At 37.4% G+C, this 25,726-nt stretch overlaps 2 protein-coding genes across 22 annotated transcripts in view; one reads left to right on the forward strand and one right to left on the reverse strand.

Annotated features, from left to right (window-relative positions):
* Positions 1-8,253: 8,253 nt before the first annotated feature.
* Positions 8,254-10,975, reverse strand: tnni1c (troponin I, skeletal, slow c). The gene is made up of 8 exons (XM_056235964.1): positions 10,908-10,975; positions 10,743-10,765; positions 10,388-10,426; positions 10,202-10,243; positions 9,670-9,801; positions 9,243-9,332; positions 8,839-9,021; positions 8,254-8,441 (listed from the first exon to the last, which is right to left on the reverse strand). The coding sequence occupies exons 5-8, from the start codon at positions 9,778-9,780 to the stop codon at positions 8,340-8,342; spliced, it is 486 nt and encodes a 161-aa protein (XP_056091939.1). The 5' UTR covers positions 9,781-9,801; positions 10,202-10,243; positions 10,388-10,426; positions 10,743-10,765; positions 10,908-10,975; the 3' UTR covers positions 8,254-8,339.
* Positions 10,976-15,042: 4,067 nt separating this feature from the next.
* c2cd5 (C2 calcium dependent domain containing 5) overlaps positions 15,043-25,726 on the forward strand; it is a 63,163-nt gene continuing 52,479 nt past the window's right edge. For 9 of the 21 annotated variants that reach the window (XM_056236055.1, XM_056236063.1, XM_056236059.1 and 6 more), the window contains exons 1-7: positions 15,045-15,301; positions 16,092-16,193; positions 16,599-16,685; positions 16,768-16,939; positions 18,820-18,915; positions 19,385-19,540; positions 22,414-22,618. In XM_056236055.1, the coding sequence (XP_056092030.1) occupies positions 16,104-16,193; positions 16,599-16,685; positions 16,768-16,939; positions 18,820-18,915; positions 19,385-19,540; positions 22,414-22,618 (806 nt within the window). In that variant the 5' untranslated portion in view covers positions 15,045-15,301; positions 16,092-16,103. Of the gene's footprint in view, positions 15,302-16,040; positions 16,194-16,598; positions 16,686-16,767; positions 16,940-18,819; positions 18,916-19,384; positions 19,541-22,413; positions 22,619-25,726 lie in introns of all 21 variants that reach the window. The other 12 variants (XM_056236053.1, XM_056236041.1, XM_056236043.1 and 9 more) reach the window with 4 other exon arrangements.

Genomic DNA, 25,726 nt, shown 5'->3' on the forward strand with positions numbered 1-25,726 from the left:
TATTGAGGTTTGGTGAATGAAAATCAAACATGAAAATAAGCTAGCAAAACATTTAGATCATACAGCTACATAGCCCCTAAAGGGACATGGTGATATGAGACGGGAGATGAGGAAAAATTCTGTCAACGCTTTTGGGAACGTAAAGTTTCTCAGTGTGGCACGTTTTGCCAGCAAATGCAAAGTTTCTCGGGGAATGCAAAACTTATACGAGAGAATTCAAAAGAATTAAAATAGTTTTAGTTCTCTTTTTTTCCTTCCTGGTTTTGCTGCTAGTCCATGATTGAAGTGCCACCATCTCCTCAAAATGCAGGATGTGTTGATTCAACATTCAGAATTGATTTGTTGAACCACATTGAGGTGACTTAGATCTACTCAGAAGCGGTGTATAGATTCTTAAAGATCTGACTTGGGTTTCTTCTCACCAGTAGCTTTCCATGAAAACAAAATTACACAAGCTCGACCTTTGCTTCTCCAACATCTTCAACCTGGCAAAGAACCTCTATGAATTATGCTTTCTAAAAATCATATGAAGTCCACAAGCTTCTGCAATTTAACAAATCTCACTTTACTCTTCTCAAAAACCTTTAGGTGTTTGGAGTTCACTGGAAACCAGTCTGATCTCTTTCCCAGCTTTTAGATCTGTTGAAGCTGATGTGCAAGATGACTGTCTGACTCCGACTGTTTCCATACAATCTTGAAGATTTGAAAACAGTGAAGATGAAGAGAAAAATAGAATCGTCTTCCCTGAAGACATTGAGGAATTCATGAGACTGAAAGATCTCACCGTTTTCAGCAGATTCCAAACCTGGAAGATGTCAACATTAGTTTTCGGTTGGATCTGTGACATTTCGCAAATATGCTTTTTGCCAAGGTGACATTTTTGACAACATCATTGGATTAACAACATCATAGAGAGAGAGGAGCTAAAACAAGAGCTAAACTACATCTGAATTGGCGAGTCTATAATAGGCTCTTCTGGGCCAGTTTAAAAACGTGGCACAGCAGACGAAGCTTCGCCAGGCGGTGAGTTTTATTTGGTATACGGTCAACATCAGCATTGTGTATCACCTGTTTATGGCCTTTAATCAAATATATTCCTTATTTTACTGTCTGACTGTAACATATTGTAGGCTAATTCATTATGGCTAAAATAAACTTCCTGATTTTTTTTCTTCTGTCCAACACATATGTTAGTTTCATCATTCTTCTGTTACGTAACCCCTGTCTGTTGTGCCAAACTCCAAAAATAGCTGCTTGCAACTAAATGTGCATCATTGTTGTAATAAATAACTAGACCAAGACCTCAAAGAACATTTCTCAGTAGGCTACCGCAGTAAAATTCTCAGCATATGCTACTCCAAATGTAAATGATTTGTTTAAAGTGGAAGCAGGTATGTTTGTTTTGGAAAAAAGAAAAAAATAACACGCTGTTTTTCATGCTTGAACTGCAGTAAAGCTCCATCAGTACAATTTCCACTTACTGGGCACTTCCTAAAGGTGGAAAAATGCTGTGTCATGGAAAAAATGGTCACTTGGATAAACATTCGGCATTGGATTTGACAAGTCTTGTACAGAAGTTATACATTTTGTTAGTTTTAAAAGTAAAACTCACCACTTAAAATGAAACACTGCAGTAGAAATTAAATCACCATGACAATTCTTTTTTTTTTATGGAATATTGCATTATTTATAATAAATGATTTATATTATTTATAATAAATGCCCTCATAACCTTTAATCAAAAGAACGTCCCATTCCCTCTTGCAAACATCTCTTCTCTGACTGTGCGTTCACACCGGACGCGAATAGCGCGTCAAATTCGCGTCTACCGCGTCTAGTTTGACGCTTGACCACTTTGTGTTAATTCGCGTGTCAATGGCGAAATTGACGCGCGTAAAAACAAAAGTTTGAAGCGAAATTTACGCGCGTCAGAGGCGAAATCCGGAGGCGAAAGTTTCGAAACCCGTTGGCGGCCATCTTTTTAGATGTTTATCGAGCATTAGCATTAGCATTATTCGAGAGAGTCACGGCTCGTATATGATGATGCGTTTACTGGCGTGACGAGTAGCCTCTCGCTGCAGCCTGCGGTGGACATCCAACCCGGCCCACATCCAAGTGTGACGTCAGAAGCCACGCCCATGCCCAAATTGGACACATTCTCATTAACATTTAAAAACAGGAAGAAGCATCGAGAAGAGAAGACTAGAAGACGAAGGTAACTGCGAAACAAAATGCACAAAACACACTTGCGGTTTTAGTATAAACACTGTTCAACATAATACGAATGAGTTGTATAAGAATGAGATGTTACCTGTTGAAAGCAGCTCTTATCACTTTATTAATAGTTTGTAATGAGGTCAGTGCGGTTGATCACTTGACTAGCATTGTCAAAATATCGATGTAATTCAAATCAATAAGGTTTGATGATGTTGTTTTAGAGCTATGAATTATCTTCAACTTACATATTTGGTCATTTAACTCCCCTGTAATGTCTCAACTGAGTTGTGTGTTAGATTTGGCTGAGTGAATTTCGTAACAGTAACTACGTTAGATTCTCAACTGAGAATTTTGTTTTGTATACTATTACTATTATACTATACTAACTGCATTATTATATCACCAATTTCATGTTGTTATTTGGATTAAGGGTAAATATGAAAAAAATATTATTTCAGTGCTTATGTGTGACGTTACATCCTGTAAATCTTATTCTGCTTGTAAAGAATATGAGATTTGATTGTCACTTTGTCAGTTGTAAATACTCCATATTGAAAAAGTTTGAAGTTGTTCAGTCATTGCTATGCAAACATGTTTAGATAATGTAATGTGATGATAAACTGTTGTAATATGAATAAGTTTTATTATTGATTCATAGTAAATACAGTGACAGCAAGCCAGCCATCACATCAGCAGTCTTTCCTAACTATATTATACTTCTTTTCAGGAGTACTACAATTTTGAAAGCAAGTGATTGTTTGCCATGTCGGTAAGTACAAATAAACTTTGGTTTGTATCCTAATCAAGTTAGCGTACTGTTAACTGTCGGGCCAAAGGTTTGTCTGAATTGGAATTAACAACTTAACGATAGCTAGGTTAAAACGTTTTGGTCTGATCACTTATCCCTTACAACCCTTGCAAAGTAACTTGGTTGAGCAACCGAATCATTTCACTACATCTTACTTGATAACTCTGTGTATGTGCCAAATTATCTATCTATTCTAGATTAATGGAAAGATCACATAATTATTGTCATTGTCATGTTTTACAGCATCCTACACATTTTCAGTTCAAGCCTGATGCAGATCAATTCTGCCTGGATGGCTGGTTCGAATGTCCCTGCTGCAGTTTTATGACTAAAGAGAAATTCTCATTTTCTATTCATCCATTGCAGCTCAGAGTAGATTATTAATTATTTTTGCACAATGCCCAGTGCACCCTTTTGTTACTGATATTTCTGTTAACACAACAGTGACTGTTCTCTGAAAACTATTTCAGTGAAGTGGAAGATTTTAACCGACAAATTGACAAACAATTGAGGAAAGAAGGGAGACCATTCAATTGATGGGTGTTGCTCTTACATTTACACATTTGGAGTTTGGAATTAGACGTCAGTAACATGAATATTCTATTTGACTTTCTCTCTCTACAACTCCAACATTTCATAAGTGTTAAATCAGAAATAGACATTTGTTTAACATGTTCAACTGAAATATATATTCTCTCTCTCTCTCTCTCTCTCTCTCTCTCTCTCTCTCTCTCTCTCTCTCTCTCTCTCTCTCTCTCTCTCTCTCTCTCTCTCTCTCTCTCTCTCTCTCTCTCTCTCTCTCTCTCTCTCTCTCTCTCTCTCTCTCTCTCTCTCTCTCAGAGTTGAAGCCATTCTTGCAGCAACTGGTGGAAAAGGGGATCTTTTTGGTGCTTTTGTTCTAGCACAAATAATTTTGTTCTTTCATATAATATAAATAAATACATGTGTATATATAAATAAATGCATGCTTGAATCATTCTCGAGTTTTGCCTTCTGATATCTGGCCATATCCTTTAGTGACTGCATATGCTGATTCCATTGTTATTTTACCTGATAATGAGCAAATTAGTTAAACTTAAGGAGGTTAATCAATATACAGTATAATTCAAGAAACTAAGACTCACTCCACTTTTTCAGTTGTGTTGATATACATTTTTAATTTGTTTTGTGTAAATTTAAAATTTTCAAAATGCCTCTGATACATTTTGAATAAAAAAAACACATTTTATAAAAATACTCCTGAGATTAAATGTCTTTCAAACTATGTATGTACAAACTAAAAAACTAGGGTCCTGTACCCGGGGTCCTAAAGCTGCAGCCTTTCGATTGTGCAGGAATATACTATTGATTTTAAGTAGTATAGTGAATGTGTTGCTCTGAACAACTGTGACATTGGTTATTTTAACAAAAAGTTATCACACTTGCATAGATGGGTCATTTTAGATGATGTATTAACACAAAATATTAAATAAAAAAATAATTTGTGACCAAGATATTTTAAACTATGATGATATTTTGATATGTTAAACTCATAAAACCTGTACAGTAGGTGAAGCGAGAGATTAACTGTTTTTTATGTATTAGAATATTGTCCAAACGTTCATTTATTTCAGTAATTCAACATAGCTGTAAACCATAATCATCAAATTTATAACACATAAAGGCTTGAAATGAGCATGTAATGAGTCTATATTATATATTAGTATCAGCTTTTAGTTGAATTACTGAAATAAATTAACTTTTGCACGATATTCTAATTTTTCGAGTTTCACCATATTGGTTCTTTAAGGTTTACATAAATTCCGTTCTGCTGTTTTATTATTTGATTTCAAAGTCATTTGCTATAACAGGCATTAACTAATAAGTGAATCCTTAATTTGGTTGTAAAAATGCAATATTTCTATAACCACATAGAAAGAAATGTACAAAAAAAGTTTACATTTATTTATTTTTATTTAGAAGGGGTAACCATAAGTGCAGTTTGGATCCCATATAATTAAGAAAGTGACAAAAACTCGTTTTAGTTTAAGTATAGATGCTCCCTTATACGTTTATAATAGCAAAACCATGATTATTGATTACCATTTGTGTAACAGAAATACAAGAGAAATACAAAAATATCGTTTTAAGGTACATTGTTTACTTGTACTACCATGTCATTAACTTACAAAACCAGTGAGCAATGCTCACTGTTAAGGGAGTGATTGTGATTTAGACCATTCCAAGCCTGCCAAAGCGTCACAATTTAACTGCATCAATAATCTGTAGCGTCACACGTCTATACAAATAACCTCATCTTTATTATAAACCAATAACTATGATAACAGCCGTAAACATATTTCCGACCTTTCCGACAGGAAGCAGCGCCATTTGCGCATGCGTACAACAAATCGAGTCACGTGCCGTATTTGGACATGGGCGAGGCTTCCGACGTCACACTTGGATGGGCGTGGCTTCTGACGTCACACATGGATGTGGGCCGGGTTGGATATCCACCGCAGGATGCAGCGAGCTGTACTTGGGCGTGACGGCGTGACAACCTGTCTGTCACTCACATGAGATCACAGATTCACAGCTATAGCAAACCACAAGCATTCAACAATTCAATCAATTACCACTGGACAAAATCAAGTCCCGCCCTACATTTTATTCGCTTGTTCAAGAAGCCGTTTCATCACTCGGATATTAGTCACAATGGTGAAGAAAAGAGTACATTGCAGAGTACTACTGAACAATCCACCAAAAATAAGGAACGCTCGAATAGTAAAAGTAAAGACAATAGCCTATGCCTAATTCCAGAGCATCTATAGACCAATTTTCAGTTGGTAAACATGGTGACGTTTTTATGTGGGCGGAGCTTAGGTGGTGGCAGAACGATCCCTCTGGCCGCTTCACTAACGTAAAGTCTGCAAGTTTTGTTAGCTTGTTTTTAACAATGACTGGAGAAAATCCGATTTTATCTTAATGTGCAAGGTCACTCACTGTCCAGGACCGCGATTGTTATTTGCAAAAGTTAATTTTAACGGACGGAACCAGATTGGCTGATCCGTACACGCATTGAGGATCTGACAGGATTAACGTTGACGCTACCTCCGGTTGAGTGGCCTGACATCTACACCAACCTGATAGAGAAACGGAGGGCATATAAATCTTTAGATTCCTATAACTATGTGCTGAATGGTGATGTGCAAGACGTGTGTGTACGATCCGCAGTTCTGCCTAGCCAGCGCCATGAAGACGACAATGTAAAGAGTGACATTACGGTGCAATTTTAATGAGGTGAATATTTTCTAGAAATAAAAAATTGCAGATAAAGCATATTAATGTTTCATTGATTCTTGCACCCAACAACACAACAAGATGACATTTAATAATAATACGAATAATTTAAGATCCTTATTTTGTAGCCGAATCTGTGCTGGTTTGTATTCACCGCCTCCAGTTTTCCCTTTGTTCTGCCACCAGCTAGCGCTGTGACGTAACTGACGTCGGCTGGAAATTGGTCTATAAAGTTATATATAGCATACCCTCCACCTGCTGGTATGAGCTTGTGAAGGGTTAAAATGAGACCCTGGCTTCTAATTGCCATGTTTAAATTCTGCAAATGCCTTTTAATTTTATATGTTGGGTTATATTATTTAGTGAAGGCTCACGTCTGTGCATTTATTTGTAGTTGTATATACGTGCACACTCACGTCTGCTGACAGCTGAACTCACCACACTAGTGCAAAGTACAAAGACTGCTCACACTCATTATCTAACTCAATTGTTTAAACTTTGACGTGTTTAAAGGAGGTTTGTAGTCTTATTTCAGTGTGAGAGTGTTGGCACACTGCATAGTACGCACTAGATACAGCCTTTGATTTATTTTATTTTTTTCAACAGTAAATACTTTTACATTGTAACAATTTTTTTTTTTTTAAATAAGTGGTGTTCTTCTGAACTTAAAGAATCCTGAAATAAATGCATCATGGTTTCCTCAAAAATACAGCATATTAGAATGATTTCTGGGGAGGGTTGCATAAACTGGTAGGTCTAGTTAGTCTGTTCATAACGGTCAGTTACATAAAAATGTAGATTGGTCTAATTTGATACCGAAAAGAAAGACTGATTACCACTAACTAACTGCTAGTTGCTCAGTTTTTTAGACACAGTCCTTACATAATGGCAATGTTTATACAACTCCCCCCTAAAGGATCATGTGACAATGAAGACTGGAGTAATGATTCTGAAAATTCAGCTTTGCATCACAGGAATAAATAATATTTTAAAATATATTTAAGTGGAAAACAGTATTTTAAATTATAGTAATATTTCACAATACTATGCTTTTACTGACCCCAAATAAAGGATTTTCTGCAGCATTTATGCATATTTTTCCCATTTGTGCAAAAATGCTCTAATATTACGTAAAGTTTTATAATATGCTATTTGTTGTTGTTGTTTTTTCATAAAACATAAAAAATACATGACCAAAGTACAAATTACTCTCATGTGAATCTAGTGATAATAACAGGAATAAAAAAAAAATTTAATGTCTAAAATAAACACAAAAAAATGAGTTCCATTATCATAAAAGCAATGTCACAATGCAAAAAAAATAATCAAAATCAAAATATACTTTATTTTTTTATTCTACATAGGCTATAAAGTATTTTTCATACATTTTTGTTTTTGGGGTATTGTCTCTTAGAGATTCACACATTCACTGAATGTGTATAAGAATAATAAGAGTGCTGATCCCTGTCATAGTCGTGCTATTTTGAGGTGATAAACTATTCTTTCCACCGCCGCCGTTGTTCATACAGTATGCCTGCCAAACCAGGCCACATTACATGTCCACAACTAATCTCTTTTGTCAGTCTCAGACAGGTGTTGACCAAATAAATCACTGCCAGAGACATTAACTTCTCATGTCCTTGAGCACAAACACAGAGCCAGTCACACAGTGTGAATATTCTGAATGAGTCAATTGTCATCTGTCAGTGGTGATTGTGACCTGACCTCACAGCCCTGATATGTAACCGACTGTCAGTCACACAAGCCAAGGTCGTGAAGTTCTATCCATCCAGTGTGTTAAAAATATCATGACAGTCTATTGTCATAATGAATCACACACAATTAGCATAATCAAAATTTTAATAACCTACAATTTACAAGCTTTCTTTTGAGATTTGTATTAATACATAGTGGTTTTTTTTATTTTTATTGGTGACTTTTTCAGGTGATTTTCTTCAGTTGGACTTTACCGGTCACTAATAACAAAAGCACACGCATAGATATACACAATTATACACTCTTATATACACTCCTATTACTGTCCTCCACCAGCAGCATCAAACATCTTCTTCCTGCCCTCCATACCAGACATGGCCTCAACGTTCTTACGCCAGTCGCCCACCTCTGTCGACATAACCTGACAAAACAGAAATGCAGTGTACAGTTATGTCCAGAAACTGAAAACGTGTTTCCTTTATTCAGGTGAATCTCTAAAAACCTGTCAAGGACAATTAAAATGACAAATTTCTGCAGCATTTAGGCATATTTACGGAGCCCCCCTAGTCCCACTTTGTCAAAAAAATTTATTATAACTATCTCGTGGCCTCAAGATAGAGATACTATCTTGAGGCCACGAGATACTATCTTGAGGCCACGAGTTACTATCTTGAGGCCACGAGATAGTTATAATAATTTTTTTTGACAAAGTGGGACTAGGGGGGCTCCGTACATATTTGCCCCATTAATGTAATGCAAAAATTCTATTCTATATGTAAAGTTTTATACACTATGCTTGTTGTGTTCTGTGTGTGTACCTTCTCTTGTTTAATGTCTTCTTTCTTCACAGATTTGAGGTTGGCTCTGAGGTCCATGGAGCCCTTGTGTTTGGAGCCCAGCAGCGCTCTCATCATCTCATCCGCAGACACACGCACCTTCCTCAGGGCAGGCTTCTTAAACTTCCCTCCTAAATCTTGCACCTTTAGCTTCAGCTCATGGATCTTTTACACACACACACACACACACACACACACACACACACACACACACACACACACACACACACACACACACACACACACACACACACACACACACACACACACACACACACACACACACACACACACACACACACACACACACACATACACATACACACTCTGTATATTACAGAAACATTTAGTGTGAGATTAGAAAAGGTACATTAATTCATACTCACATCTTTGTTGTTTTTATTGACTTTGGCCTCAAAGTCGTATCTCTCCTCGTCCACTGCGTCGATTTTGGCATGAAGTTGCCGACACAGTTTCTGGACGTGTAAAAATACTCATTCTTAATTATTACAACTTTTCGTGTTTTTAAATTATATTATATTATAATAATATTATAATATATCAAATTAAAATAACACAATTGGAAACATGCAAATTGTGAGGTGACTGAAACATATTCATGAATAAATCCGAACTATCTTGTATTTAAGCTTCGGTTTCGTCTAGATTCAAACTTCATAAGAAACATCATTTTAAGTCTGTGTGTTCAAACTGGTAATATAATTATAAATATAAATAAAAACAAGTACTAAAAATTTTTTATAAATAATTTTAACTCACTATTTTATTAGTTGATGAGTATCTTTCACTAACCTGCAACTCCTCCATTTGGAGGCCGGTTATTTGAAGAGGCGGAAGCTTCTCACTCAGATATTTCACCTTCTCATCGTCACGATTGGCCGTTTCCTGTTCCAACTCCTCCATGGCTCTTTGAAGCAAAAGGATCTTAGAAAACAGATTACAAACAGACATTCTGTAGTTTAAAATAAATAAATAAAATGAAAACATACCAACATATTTACCACGTGCACATTTGCTCAGTCCCCAAAGTATAGAAAAAACACACACACACACGTTGTTTTTTCATGTTTTATGGGGACTTTCCATAGACATAATGATTTTTATACTGTACAATCTGTATATTATATCCCCTCAGCCTAAACATACCCATCACAGAAAACTTTCTGTATTTTTACATTTTCAAAAAAATACTTAGTATGATTTATTAGCTGTTTTCCTCATGAGGAGCAAAAAATGTCACCACAAGGACAAGGATTTTGGATATTGCCCCATAATGTAGGGTTTAGACCACACACACACACACACACACACACACACACCATACCTTCAGGGAGAGTTTTCGAGATGCAGAGATCTTAGACTTTGGCTAAAAAAAGGGGGGAAAGAAAGAGATAAAAGTGAATTTATTCCCAAGTTTATGCATTATGTTCTGTCATTCAACAATGTATAAATGAATGTATAAGTCACAATATCATAATCACAATATACTGTTGAATATGGTGGTGAATACCTTGGCTTGTACTGCCCGAGGGGCCAATGGACCAGGTGCCTTTTGATGAAAATTAAAATAGATAAAGTAAAAATACATAGTATAAATCACATTGTCCATATCAGAAAATTATTGTATAATATAATTAAGGTTTAAAGGTTTTAACCCTTTAACTAATTATGTTACTGTAATTTCAGTCTGAAAAGACCCGTACACAAAAGAAAATTTACTTACATCGCTACGGATTTGTATGTTTGTTGGTGGTTGCAAAGAGAAAAAGAGATAAACATAATAATAATATCAAATAAATACAGATACAAAGATGTGTGTGTACTCTGTTTCAAAGAGTAACAAAAAAACAGTGCATAAAAACTACTTACTCGTCTGCCATTGTGAAACCTGTGATATCAGAAATAAACAATAAACAATGATGTATAGTTGCAATCACAATACTAAACTAAATAAATCTTCTTTGTTCTGTTGATGCAGTGTTGAGAGATGTCTAGGAAAGTGGTAGCTGACACAAAGAGATGTGTGTTACCTGAGGTGTTGCCTGTTGGGTCAAACCAGCTTCTGAAGGCACAAAGGACAGAGACAATTGTTTTTATGTGTGACAGGCAACAGCTTTGTAATTTTAGCTCCCAGAGACAGGAATGAGAATGAATGGGCAGCTGTCCTCAACATATCAGAGACTAGGCGTGTGTTTGTGTGTCCTACGCCACAAGGACAAATCAATTCAAAGCCTACTATGTGACTCAAATCATTTTTATATGCATCTATAATACAATATAGCAGACAAAAATGGCACATCCTATAAAAAAATGGGAAATTGTAAATTCAAACAGGAACAGTAAGTATAAGGAAAAGTTGATCGACTAAAAATGACAGCCGGACACATCTGTAAATTACAGGAAACGGCAGGTTGTTAACTCTTCACCTCGAATACATTACAGTCAAATAACGAGACATAAAGCAAAGGTTTCCATCCATCAGTCATAGGACAGAACAATCAGGACCTGAGCAAACCTCACTTCCATAAATACTCATTTTAAACACCATTCGCCCACCAACCCAGAACCTAAAATATTATCTCACTGTGTTTTTAACACCTATTGTTATTGTGCATTTCGTAGTGTGTTTGAAATCAAGAACAACCATATAGCCATATAACCACATAGTTTTTGTTTTGGTGTTCTCTTAGTGATATAAATCCTTGACTCTTGATTAGGAGTATTTGGACATTCAGGTCATCAGATTTGGCAAAACTTTAAATTTTCATTTATTTATTTATTTTACCAAAAAGTCCTTTTGGATTCAGTGAGAAAAACGTGTCTATGTATTCAGTTCACTTTTCTATATGGAGAGCGGAGGCATGACTGGCACTGTCTGACAGACAGACTCTATACAGGCGAATGGTTTCGGCAGCTTGGGGTGTCAGGAATATCTCTCAAGCATCCCCTTGCATATTTGAGCTCAAATTAGCGCATTTCCACCTAAGGCAGCTCAATGAGGTGAAAAAACCCTTTGATCCAAGGGTTCATTTGAAACTAAGCCGATTTTTACGAGATATTGAATTGATCCTTACAACAGAAGCACAAACTACTTAACTTACCCCCCTAACACACAAACATACAAACTCAATACACACAAATGATGCCAACAAATGCACTCATGCATATAAAAATAGTCTTTGATGACAATATATCAGTTATGGATTTTATGTAACATGATGCTTGCTTATGTAATGGTTATTGTTAGACACATCTCTGCAGTATGCCTAACTCTGTAACATAACAAAAAAGAATATACTTGTCTTGTGTTCAGAAGTTTTTATATAAAACAATAAAAGGGTGTAACAAATTGGCTCTGGTCAAGTAAAGTAATATAATGTTTTAAAGTGTGAGAAACTGATATTACAAACTGATATTACAAACATCACATAATTCATCAAATCTAATAGAGCTATTTAATATTGCAGCTCAATAATAAATAGGCCTGATTATTATATCAAGCTCTGGTCAAGTTAATAATACCCTAATATTTTAAAATGTATATATTCAACTTTATATATATATATATATATATAGGCCTATATATATATATATATATATATATATATATAGGGCCTATACACACACACACACACTTCCTCTGAGGAGGCAAGGGAGGCAGTGTCTCCTCAAAGAAATTGGATGAGAAAATAATCGATATTACAAAAAAAAAGAAAAAACGGTACAAAATTTGACAAGTGAATGAATCGCTTTTTTTCTAAAGTAACACGGTCCAACGGCGACACCAGCAGGTCAAGTTACAGCGGGAGGCTTGCCTCTCCTAAGCCCGTTGACTTTTAACAGATGGGGGAATGGGGAAAAGTCACGTGAGAGGGGGCAATCGGTAATGTTTGGATATGGTTGGTTCCTGCGATCCCGCCTCTTGTTTTCATGCGCACAGGTATGACATCACTTTGTAGGCCCAGTAGGCCTGATGAAAGCGAGATTAGCATTTTACCACTTCCGGTTCCATCGTCCCGAAGTCAACGGGGTTTTTAAATGGGATTTTGGTTAAATGGCTGAAATAAGGTCTGTGACGAACACAAGTTCAAGACACTTTCACGTTATATTCCACGACATAACTTACATAAATATTACCCCACTCGTGATTTTTTTAAGCTGTTAGGTGTCTTGAAAAAGGCGGTTGCTAACAAGAGGCAGTCGGGGACATTCAATGTCATCACGCCGTGACGCCGAACAAATAAGCTAGTCCGCTTTTACAGCTTATTTATGCTTATAATAGAGTTCTCCTCTTATAAACTATTCTAACTCAAATGTTCTGGGAAAATGTTTTAGATAAAAATTAAAAGAGTTGTCGGAAGCTAGTGATGGTGACGTTGAATTATTGGGACTGTGGTGTAGTTTGTTTATAGCCTACCTTTAGCTTTACTTCTGGCGACTGCAGTAAGGCTTCAAAATTCATAAAAGTTGTGTTCATCTGTGATAATTATACTGATGGAAAAAATGTGCAAGTATCATAAACTTTTGTTAATAATAGAGCTTGTTTTCAGCGATAATCCAAAAGCCTAGGGAAAATCCCTTTTTTTGTCAAGGCAACCAGGCTCTGAAGGCAACTAATTTGATTCTAACTGCCGGTTGGCTTAAGTATAGTGACCTCATACCTGCACCACTCTAGTCTGAAGGAACAAAATTATGAACCCTAAGTTAATGTAAGATATGATTTCAAATTTGTATGTTTTGTTAAACAGTGTTGAGCCTTTCATTCGATATTCTTACGCACTGTAGAAAGAATACATTTGCCTTGGTTTTATGTATAATTTTGTATTCAATAAAAAAAGGAACAAAATTATGAAAAAAGGGACTAATTAAAGAGTAAGTAAACAACTCAACCACGTAGATATCACTGCATTATGCCACAATCAAGTTCAAATTTGAAACGGCCTGAAAACATGATGACTGTGTCACGGTGTGGGTTTCTTTGTGTCTTGTTCCTTGTTCTTGTCTGTCATGTGGTTCCCTGTTTGTCATGTGTCTTGTCCCATGTTCAGCTGTTCCCCGTTATGTTGATTAGTCTTCCCAGGTGTCTCGGATTAACCACGCCCCCTTGTTATCTTGTTTAGCCTGTCTGCTTGTGTATTTATACCTCTGTGTTTCAGTTGTGTTTTGTCGGTCGTTGAAGTTGTTTGCTGTTCTTGTCCCTGTCCTGAGTTCCATTGGATTACCTGTTTGTTTTATTAAAGTGCTTGCATTTGGATTCTCTCTCCGCTTCTTCCTGCATCGTCACAGACTGGGTTTTATTTTAGCAATCAGCATGGTGAAGTTTAAGGTGCATCTTCATGTGACCAGTTTACCGAGCTTGATGACTGATGAAAATAAGTTGACTATTAAAAAGAACAGCTGAACTTCAGTTCACAAATAAAATATATTGTTTAAATTGTTACTGCCTTTGGTTATTTTAGAAAAGCCTAAATGTAGAAATGCATTTTTTAACTTGATGAGATTTATGCTTGGTTTTAATAAATAGAAGATTAATTACATAAGTGTAAATATCAAAATAGAATTGAATGAATGAATTTACATTTGATATACAAAGAAAACTCATTTTAAAATGCCAATGCACAGTGCACACCCATAGGCTATATAATATTAAAAATGTCTTTATAATTTTTTATAATGAATGTCTATATATTTTTTTAACTTGTAGGCCTTTTTGTTGTGTATGATTTCCATCTTTAACAATTTAGAGTTTCATAGGCTACTTTATCTGATAAATTACAACCAACATGAGCTAAACATATTGAAATAACACGTTAACAACTGGAAGTAGTCTTATGTGGCATTAAGTACCAGTATGTGTGTTTACCATAGGTGTTTACACATGCTACATAGGAGGGTCCCAGTGGGATAGCACACAGTGTTTCAGTCCAGGCTGTTATCCACTGGCTGACTTGGCTCTGAATGCAATGGGATTAACGTTACTTTAAGACTGAATTTTAATCCTCGACAATTGGGGAAAGTTAAATACTTATTTGTCCAGTTATTTTAATAGCTTGAAGATATAAGATAGACGTGATGGAAATTTTTTTTTTGGATGAAAGTTAAAAATATTTAAAATCAGCACACATCTGACCCAAATGGCGTCAATGTCCGTGACCCGGATGTGCTCTGACGTGCCCGCCTCCCAGTCCCAACTGCGTGAGCGATGCTCCTGAATCTACGAAAGCCGTTTCATATGACAGACGATTTTATTTGTCAAATTAGCCTTATAAACATCTACATTTTGGTATGATTGCGACCAAAATGCATCACAGAATCGACGCTGCACCTTCCTGAGACCTAATCATGATACAAGAAGCGTTTCAATCGGCACGAGGATCGATGGAGAGACTTTAATGTCAGATTGAACCGCTAAGGTGAAACTCTGGTGAGCTGACAGGATCAATAACACTAAAATAATCTCATCTATCTGTAGTTTATACACAGATCGTTATAGAAACATGCTTTTGTATGTAATATAGTGCTGCTGTGATATATTGACAATGTGAATGCAGCTAAACTGCTTATACTGCCTGAACCATACAGAGCTAACGTTATGTAACTTATAAATGATTTGTATAAGATTTATTATCGATTTATGTCTTCCATAAAATGTTTTGGGGTTCTTATTTTGTGTTTAATGATTTTGTTAAAATAATAATGAGACAACCTAGAAATATACATATTGATTAGCTGTATTATTTAATTATTTTCTCTTATTTCTCAAATTATTCAAAGATAATGTTTACGTGACTACTATTACTGCTTTTTTACATGAACAAGGTGCATGCAGTAGTTTTACAACAAAATTAGCTAATTCCCTGCACAAAATAATAGAATTATAATATAACAATATAATATGTATGTACTATGTAGGTACACTACCATCTTGCTCGATGAAAGTGACTTGAACACACCTGACATAAAAACAAGACTTCCCATTTCGTAAATATGAATTTCCCAGGAGGACTTGAACGCACCATAGCCTATATCTGCTGCATTAGTCCCTGGCCCTTCTGTCTGTCCTCTAGTCTAATCTGTCAAAAGCACCTGTTGTGTTCACATGTTTCAAGTATGGATGTATGTGGGCCAGGTTGCTTATGATCTGTTTATTTTTTCCTTTTTAGCCTTGATCCAGTGTGGAAACAGAATGTTTGTGTTATGTGTGTTTAAATAAGATTAGAGGAATAATGCCTGGGAAGTTAAAGGCGAAGATTGTTGCAGGGCGGCACCTGCCCGTCATGGACCGTGCCAGCGATCTCACAGATGCCTTCGTGGAGGTCAGTTGAGCACCTGTCTATTAAAGCTACAATATGTACGATTTTGGAATAAAATATCCAAAAATCACTTGCACAGTGTGATATATTTCCGGCAGTTGTGTACTTACAATATCCCAAAAGTTCCCAAAGATTTTTAATTTCAGAGAAATTCCAATTTTAAATAATGTCTCGTCCCTGACTCCCTGTTCACTTGTCGCCTGTCAATGACGTAATATCCGCGTTATCCCTGGTTTCCGCTTGTACTGCCATAGTAACCATGGCGACAGACGTGGACAACTGCATTACGTCTAGCCTAGCGGCACGCTCACGCTGTTGTAGTTTTGCTCAAACATTATGGACCATGGCAAGCAGACTTTGTGACAAAAGGTGAACGCAGATCAGCACTTATAAAGTTTCGTTCCACAGGTGAAGTTCGGTAACACAACATTTAAAACGGATGTGTACCCCAAGTCCCTGAATCCTCAGTGGAATTCTGAGTGGTTCAAATTTGAGGTAAGGTCTTCCTTCTTTTTCCTGCTATAGTTTGGACTTTTATGGAGTTTATTCCCTATGTTTATCTTTCTTTTTCCTTCAGGTGGATGATGAAGATTTGCAGGATGAGCCATTGCAGATAACTGTTCTTGACCATGACACATACAGCGCTAATGATGCTATTGGAAAGGTGTACATTGACATTGATCCATTACTCTGCAGTGAAGCTGCTACGGTCATCTCTGGCTGGCTCCCCATTTATGACACTATACATGGTGTGTATCCATAAGCAAAATTAGGGCTCTTTCACATCTGGCTCGTTTGGAGTGTTTGTTTTGGAACCTGGCACATTTTCTTTCATAGTTCAGTTTAATAGGCATAAACGAAGACGGCAATCACGCTCAGACAACAATCGGTCCGAGATCGCCTGAACGAGGTGGTCTTGGGCTGCTTAAAAACAAACTCTGGAGTGGTTTGCTTGTGGTGAGACAGAAATCTGAACCCAACGGACCAGTCTGTATCACAATATATGATGAGTAATTGCATACGTTGCGTAAAAAGCAGCGTCCTTAATGCCTCTCAATATGAATCATGGACTGAAGTTGAAATTTGGTCAGACGAGCATATTTTAGAACAACTGGCCAAACCGCATAAAAATACAGACCTTGATCCTTGCTCAAAATGATTAACTAATATAACGGCAGCTACAAAGAAAGCCATAATAAGCCTCTGAAGCTGTTTATTGGATGATCGCTATGGGTCATACCTGTCAAGTTTTGGATTTGAAAATAAGGGAAATTATCCGGCGCCCACCGCGAGCAGTCCCACCACCCCAACCGAGCTCCAGTATCCCTTACATATATATATATATATATATATATATATATATATATATATATATATATATATATATATATATATATATATATATATATGTGTGTGTGTGTGTGCGTGTGCGTGTGTGTGTGTTTTCATTTAGGCTATAACACCTGTCTTAATAGGCCTATGTATGGTAAAGTTATGGTATTAAGAGCATTTATTTAAAGGCTTATTTACATATTTCCTGTTCATTTAACATTGCTTGTCTTTACATTTACACTTTATTTTCATTCCACACATTATTTTCATTTCATATTGTTTTTCTTGTACAGTTTTTCTTTTCATTTGCAGTTTTCCTTTTCATTTCACATAACTTTCCTTTACTCTTTTAGTGAGTTATTGAACAAATTTGTTGCAGACTTTGTATTAACTGTTTTGGAAGGAGTGTATTTGTGGGCTGGGCCAGAATGGTTAATTTTACATGAGAGTAGAGCAAACAGTTCTGTTGTCTAACGTCATCCTATTCTCTGTAACAATCTTTCGTACCATGCTAAAACACCCTTTCTCGTGCTGATCGACATACATTATTCCTTCCCCGTGTGAGATGCTAAAGTCGCAGTTACAAAACTTACAAAACGCGTGACTGTCCCCCACCCTGCTCCTCTTCAGAAAAGTAAATTCGGTATCCCATTGATCGCGTATTTACTACATGAGCGTTTTGGTTTTTTTGGCAGGAGTTCCTCGCTCTGTCAAAGCGTCCATCATCCGTCTCTGTTTTTGTTTGTTTTTTGTTTCCCCCGCGTTGTCACTCATCATCTGACCTCACACACTAACCTCGCGACAACTGCCACCTACAGTACCTGTAACGTTAGTTATCGCGAGGCTAGTGACAGAGCTCAGATTGGGAATGGTTTTTTTTTTTTTTTTTTTTTTTACTCCGCCCGGGGTATTATTATTTTTCAATAACGCAGGTTAAAATACGGGAGATTTACGGGAAAATCCTAATACGGGAGGACGGCGGGAAAGAAGGGTTAAATACGGGACTTTCCCGGCCAAAACGGGATACTTGACAGGTATGCTATGGGTGGAATCCCGGAAAATGAACAGGTGCACACTGACCAATGAGAGGACCTGTTACTACTCGCATGTGACTTGAATTAACAAGTTTTGGTCCGTTTAGAAATGTTGCCTTGTGAAAGCGAGCAAAACCCAGAAGAAATTGAAAAAGTGTAACATTTTTAATCCCTGTTTCGGAACAAAGCAAGCAAACAATCTACAGGTCTGTAATATCGAAGAGTTGTGAATCGTTTTGTTGTAATGACATGCTTGTGTTCAGGTATAAGAGGAGAAATTAATGTGCTGGTGAAGGTGGATCTCTTCAACGACCTGAACCGCTTCAGACAGTCTTCATGTGGGGTCAAATTCTTCTGTAGTAAGTATCTAGATCATCTGCTTTCATTGCCTCCTGTCCTTTCTTCCTTTATTCCATCTGACAATCTGCTTCCTCCACTATCTACCCTGCTCCGCTCACTTTTCTCTCTTTATTTTTATCTTCCTCTTAGAATTTTCACTCAGGGTCTCATTCACTAAGCATGTACGAACGATTTTAAGAACAAATCACAAAATATATTCTAAATTTACAAACAAATATAGGAACAACTGAAACCACACGTACGCAAAAAGCACTTGCTCCGTATGGCCTTATAATAGTGTAAAGATGTTATATTTCATCCTAACGCGACAATAATTATATTGAAGTATGTGGCATTAATTGTATTATATAATCCATATTTAAAATTCTATAATAAAATTAGCTCTTTGAAGTAATGAATCCTGTGCATACAAATACGAAATAATCCACGCAATTATTAGTGAATGAGACCCATTCTGTTTTTCTTCAGCAACCTCCATTCCCCGATGTTACCGGGCCATTATGATTCATGGCTTTGTGGAAGAGCTTGTGGTGAATGAGGATCCAGAGTACCAGTGGATCGACCGTATCAGAACCCCTCGTGCATCCAACGAAGCCCGTCAGAGACTCATCTTTCTCATGTCAGGTACCTATACACAAACAGTGTTCAAGAGAGACCGAAAGATATATGTAGGAGATATGCATTGTTCCAATAGTTTTCATAAGTTGCTAGTAGGGGTGTAACGGTAGACGCATTCATACTGAAATATTTTGGTACGGGTCTTTCGTTTCGGTACACGTGCACTGAATGAATACAGTGTTTTAGACACTGCAAGTGTGGAACTTCTCTGTGTGTGCAATGGGTTTCCCCCATAGGATGGGACAGTGAGCTGCTGCCGGATAAGTGCACGATTCAAGTCGTCTTAAACATGAGATGTGCTTCAAGCTAAATCATAAACCTACGTGGCTTATCGCACTGTCTGATGTGCGTTTGAGATGCACAGCTTACATCTCACAGTTGTATACTTGCCTGTAAATGTTACAAATTCATGCAAGTACTTCCATTTCATGTAAAGGATTATCCTGAAAGCAAGCGAGTCTACGTTTAGTTCACAGACTTCAATTGACAAGTGCTGGTGAGGATACTCGCCAAGGCGGGCATGTTGACATAATTTTTGTGTGATTTTGTACGTTTAAGCGCAAGACTTGAAAGAGAACTCAATATTTGCGCTCTGTCTGAGACGCGACTTAGTGTGCGTGCTTCGGATGAACGCACACACAAATCTTCTCACATTGCGCATGAGTTCTCATTTGCATCTTTTTGCTCTTGAATGTTTAAATTGGCAAGGCTTAAATGAGTTTAGTTTAAACATAGATAGCAACGTGTGCTGTTCAGGTCTCACCTGCGCTTGCTTGCTATCAACACCCGGTGATGACGGCGTAAATGACTGGTCATATTAGAGCATACGGCACTCGCATTGAAGTTTAGGGGAAAGCAGAATTCATATCCATCAATAAACATACATTAACCTAACTGTCTGTTTTATGCGTTGCTATTTTTAACAAACCATATTATAGATTTGCCCAATATTATTGAGTATTTGCCCAATATGTCTTTTTTCACACTTTTTCAGTGGAAAATTTGACATGATCTAGGACATTTGTACTTCACAATATTGATCTACTCTTATAATTCTACTTTAAGTTGCTTTGGCCAAGGTCATGTTTAAAGACAACTTCAGTGTTTCCTCTAGGATTTTTTCCAGCCGTGGTGGCAGGCCCATTTCCCCAGGGGGCGTGGCCCATGAGTGATATCCCCATTGGCCACGCACCCTTGCCCCAGGTGTTTAAACCTCCCCTAAGTATTATAATATGAAAGTCTCCTATAAGAGTGGCAAAGCAATTATGCGCATCGCGTGCGCAGAATGATGCACTTGAAGCAACGCGAAGTCACAGCGCGCAGCGCTTCGCATTGAAAAGTTCAAAGCACAAAGCGAAGAGATTATATCTACCGGTATCTATGCTTTATGTATTATATCTATGCAACAGTTTATTGAGCCTTTTCTTTTAACAGTTTTAAATTTCAGTTACAGTGCGCATGAAGAACAATTCATAGCGCTCTCTACTCCAGTGCTGTAATCTAATAGACACCCGGGAGAAAGGAATATGATTTAGAAAGCGCTATAAACTCCAGCAAGATAAAGTCATTTTATGCAAAGTGCAAACCATAGACCTTTATCTACAAATAAAGAATAATAATGGGAACATTGATCTTGAAGAGAGTGTCGTCGTATTACTGTCGTTACCGAACGCGACGCGCTGTTTGAATGCTGAATGGAGAATGACTGAGGAGAGATGAGTTTCCATTAACTTTAACTTAAAGACTTAAATATTCATTTTTACCTCACATTATGCTATTGAATGACTTTAGAAGTGTTGGAATATAGTGCGAAAACTTTATGGTGCTTTACAATATTTTTTTTTATGCCTTTAGCTTTACAATAACACAATAGTAGCCTATGCACTAGGGCTGGGGTAAACGATTATTAATTAAACGATTAGTCTGTCGATTATTTTATCGATTAGTCGACTAATCTAACGACTAATTGAACGATTCTTTTTGTAACATGGAAATTGCAGGAGTGCACATTCAATGCACAACAATTTTGATCTGTACAGTGAGAGTATCTACACTGTAAAATGTTTGGTAGGCTACTCAAATGAGCCCTATCACACTTGGATGTGGTGCTCATTTTAATGTTTTCAGTGCTCATAAAAAACATCCGGACTGATTTTTCGGTTTTGTTGACGGGGGTGGGGTTTACATGCGCTTCATAAAGCACACACGCACATTTGCACACACACGCGCAAGGTCTCTCGCTCTCTCCCTCGCTGCGCGCGCTACACGGTTTGGAGCTCACGAGCTCTAGATTCCGGGAGATTTTAACTAATTTGCGGTCATCAGGGAGCCGCTATCACTATGCGGGAGACTTGGGATGTCAACTCCATTTGACAAAGAGCGCAAATAACGACACCTTTACGTTTGGGACTAAATTTGAAGTATTCCCATACCTTCGATGATTTAGTGCGAGCTGGGGTTTTTTAGGACTTTTTCTTTTGTTGGGACTTTTGCATGGCTTTGTTGTGAATTCTGTGAAGAGGTTGCTGTTTCGTCCTCGATTCTGCAACGTTCCGGTCTCCCACGTGTGTGTGGCGAGCTGTACCGCCGGGAACGGTGCAAAAAAATAAATACATAAATAAATAAAGAAGCGTCGACAAAAAAATATGACGTCGACGTCATCGACGCGCCGCTACAGGCCTACTATGCACAATATCAGAGCTCACTGAGAAGCTGCTGCCGTGGCGGGATGATTTTAGGTGTGGCGGCCCGCCACGGCAGAATGAATGTAGCGGAAACACTGAACTTACTGTGTCACTGTGTGCAATCTGAGACGTTCCTGACAATATTTTCTTGGCTCATGTGGTGGGTGTGTAAATGCATACGTGTTTCTGTTGTAGGTGAATTGCAGAGGAAGATAGGTCTGAAGGTCCTGGAGATGGGAGGGAATGCAGTGGTTGGGTACCTGCAGTGTTTTGATCTGGAAGGGGAATCAGGCCTAGTGGTTCGTGCCATCGGGACAGCCTGCACACTTGAGAAAATCAGCACACTCCCTGCCACAGCCACACTCCCCAGCAACTCCTCTCCTTCAAAAGACATAAAAGAGTAAGTGTCACAACACACAAACCACCTCTTTTCCAAATCAAAGATACAATGCCACTGTTTATGCGTATGTGCATGTTAGCATCAAGTCTTGCATTATTTTTAAAGCTCCAGTCTGTAACCTTTTGGGTTAAAAATTATCCAAAATTAATTTTTGACCAAGTACGTAATCAGCCAGTGTTCAAAACTCTCTGCTTGCCGTAGCTCGATTCAAAACGGTAAGCTTGTAATAATGTTTTTAATTCCAGTGGTACTGGTGGATTTCCGCGGGAGATTTGAGCATGTCTTTGCGTCATTACGTCACATCTGTACTCATAAAGAAAGAGTCTCGGCTAGTAGGCTATATTGCGTGTGAGGATGCTGGAGGTGGAGATTTATAGCCTTTTCTAACAGCACTTGATATAATTAAACTTATCAATTTGATGGCGGATCCAGAAAGGTTCAAACGACAATCACCAGTGACAACAGATTCACCCGTTGTAAAATGCAAAAGACTTCGTTTGGACTTCGGAGTGGCTACAGAAAAAAAGAGACTGCAATCGGACCCATGCGAAAACAAGGATACATATCGGAAGGGCTTTAAATGTAGTCACGCAATGCTGACGTTGTTAACATTAACAATTTGAGAACAAAGTATAATTTGCACGGTTTGACGTGATATAAGTGATCGTTAGATTTAATCAGCGCGATTTACTGCAATGCTTTTTTCCCTTAGTTGGTCAGAACAAAAGTGGATGTTACTTGTTCAGATGACACTTTCCGGAAAATTCTTATGTTGGTCATACTTCCAAAAAGTAGAATCTGTGATTCTGAATGACAGTATCCACACCGGCGCAGTGACTGACAGCCGCACAATCTCCTCAAAACATTGGATTCATCCGCGCTGTGCCGTGCCGTGGCACAACCCAAGTGAAGTTGATAATTCCGCGAATGACTGCAATTGCAGATTTCGAACAGAGATGGCGACAAAGAGGAAAAACTACAGACTGCAGCTTTAAAAGATTTGGAAATTGTTGTTGTATTGCTTTTCTTACAGCTATCTCAGTTCATCTGCAGTACATTTGACTAGATTTCTTTTAAAATGAAAATAGGTCAAGAATTTAATTTTGTATTAGAAATTAATGTGTTGTACATGGGTTATTATTTTAGAAATCAAAACACATCCATGCAATTTTACACCCCTTTAATGAAATAAGAATAGAGGCTGTTTGTTTTGAGTTTTCACTCACTGTACACTACCATTCAAAACTTTGGGGTCTTTAAGTCTCTTATGCCTCACCAAGGCTGCATTTATTTGATCAAAAAGTAAAACATAAATACAGTAAAAACATTAATTTTGTGAAATACTTTTACAATTTAATGTTTTCTTTTTGAATATATTTTAAAATGTAATCTATTCCTGTGATGCAAAGCTGAGTTTTAGCATCATTACTCGTGTCTTTAGTGTCACATGATCCTTCAGAAATTACTCTAATATGCTGATTTGCTGCTCAAGAAAACTGTTGAAATCAGTTGTGCTGCTTATTAGTTTTGTAGAAACTCCGATACCTTTTCTTAATTCTTTATTAAAGAATAGAAGGTTGAAAATAACAGCATTTATTTGAAATATTTTTTTTTTGGATCAATTTAATACAACCTTGCTGAATAAAACTATTAATTTCTTTTAAAGGGATACTCCACCGTTTTTTCATATTAAACTATGTTATTCTCTTATCTAAGACGAGTTGATACATACCTCTCTCGTCTCAGTGCGTGCACTGAATCGCTCTGTCGGGCGGAGAACTTTGAGAGCAGTTAGCTTAGCCCCATTCATTGTATATGGGCCAAACAGAGATGAAGTTAGAAGCGACCAAACACATCCACGTTTTCTCTATTTAAATATAGTTACACGAGTAGTTACACGACCAAGTATGGTGACACTAAATAAAATGTGGCGCTTTTTATAAGCGGGTAAAATGGATAACTATAATGTATGGCGGAATAGCACTTATTGGGAGCACTTCGACTCGGCGCTGTAATATCTTCACTCGTGAAAAGTCCTCTCCCCCCTCTCCCTCTCCCTGTCATTTCCGTCAATAGAACCAACGTGACCTGCACGCCTGCAGTAGTAGTAGTTTTTTGTGCAGAGTTGATGAAGTATCAGGGAGAGGGAGAGGGAGAGGGGGGAGAGGACTTTTCACGAGTGAAGATATTACAGCGCCGAGTCGAAGTGCTCCCAATAAGTGCTATTCCGCCATACATTATAGTTATCCATTTTACCCGCTTATAAAAAGCGCCACATTTTATTTAGTGTCACCATACTTGGTCGTGTAACTACTCGTGTAACTATATTTAAATAGAGAAAACGTGGATGTGTTTGGTCGCTTCTAACTTCATCTCTGTTTTGCCCATATACAATGAATGGGGCTAAGCTAACTGCTCTCAAAGTTCTCCGCCCGACAGAGCGATTCAGTGCACGCACTGAGACGAGAGAGGTATGTATCAACTCGTCTTAGATAAGAGAATAACATAGTTTAATATGAAAAAACGGTAGAGTATCCCTTTAAAATAAATCCTATTGACCCTAAACTTTTGAATGGTAGTGTATCATGAATATGTTTATCTATTTATTTAGCAGACATTTTTATCCCCAGCAACTTATCAAAATAATTGATTAAAATGTTCTAATATTCCTTTGGTTTTATTAAACGGGTATTAATGCAACATGAAAAATGGGAAAATGCTGTACAATTGCTCACTGTTTTCTGTTTTTATATTTATAAATGAGTATGAGGGTGTGTCTGTTTGTTTTATGAGTTGCTGTTTTATATTTTCTACAAAAATGCATTCTCAACACACAAACACACCACAATCTTGTTCTCCCCTGCATGTCCTCTATCTCCCTCTTGCTCTCCCTCGCTGTCTTTTTCTGACGTTCTCCTGCATGCTGCATCTCTCTTGCACTAGCATGCGTTTGCTTTAGACTGCTTAAAGATTAAATGCTGTACAGTTGTGCATTTCAGAAGTAGCCGTGGTTTGCATCCGGAGTGCTGCCTTGAGTCTGTTGTGTTTTGTGTTTGTGTTGTCTTTCCACTTGCTCTCTAAGGAGCTAAGAACATTTGAACGGCAGTG

The sequence above is a fragment of the Rhinichthys klamathensis genome, unplaced genomic scaffold, assembly GCF_029890125.1.
Source record: "Rhinichthys klamathensis goyatoka isolate OS25496 unplaced genomic scaffold, OSU_Roscu_1.1 h1tg000436l_1, whole genome shotgun sequence".
Taxonomy (NCBI): Eukaryota; Metazoa; Chordata; class Actinopteri; order Cypriniformes; family Leuciscidae; genus Rhinichthys; species Rhinichthys klamathensis.

Excerpts from the sequence above, each read along its gene's own strand:
- tnni1c (XM_056235964.1), bottom strand. The coding sequence starts at position 9,780 with ATGGAGGAGTTGGAACAGGAAACGGCCAATCGTGACGATGAGAAGGTG. Across the intron at positions 9,022-9,242 it reads TCAATAAAAACAACAAAGAT|ATCCATGAGCTGAAGCTAAA; the intron begins GTGAGTATGAAT and ends TGTGTGTAAAAG. Across the intron at positions 8,442-8,838 it reads AAGACATTAAACAAGAGAAG|GTTATGTCGACAGAGGTGGG; the intron begins GTACACACACAG and ends CTGTTTTGTCAG.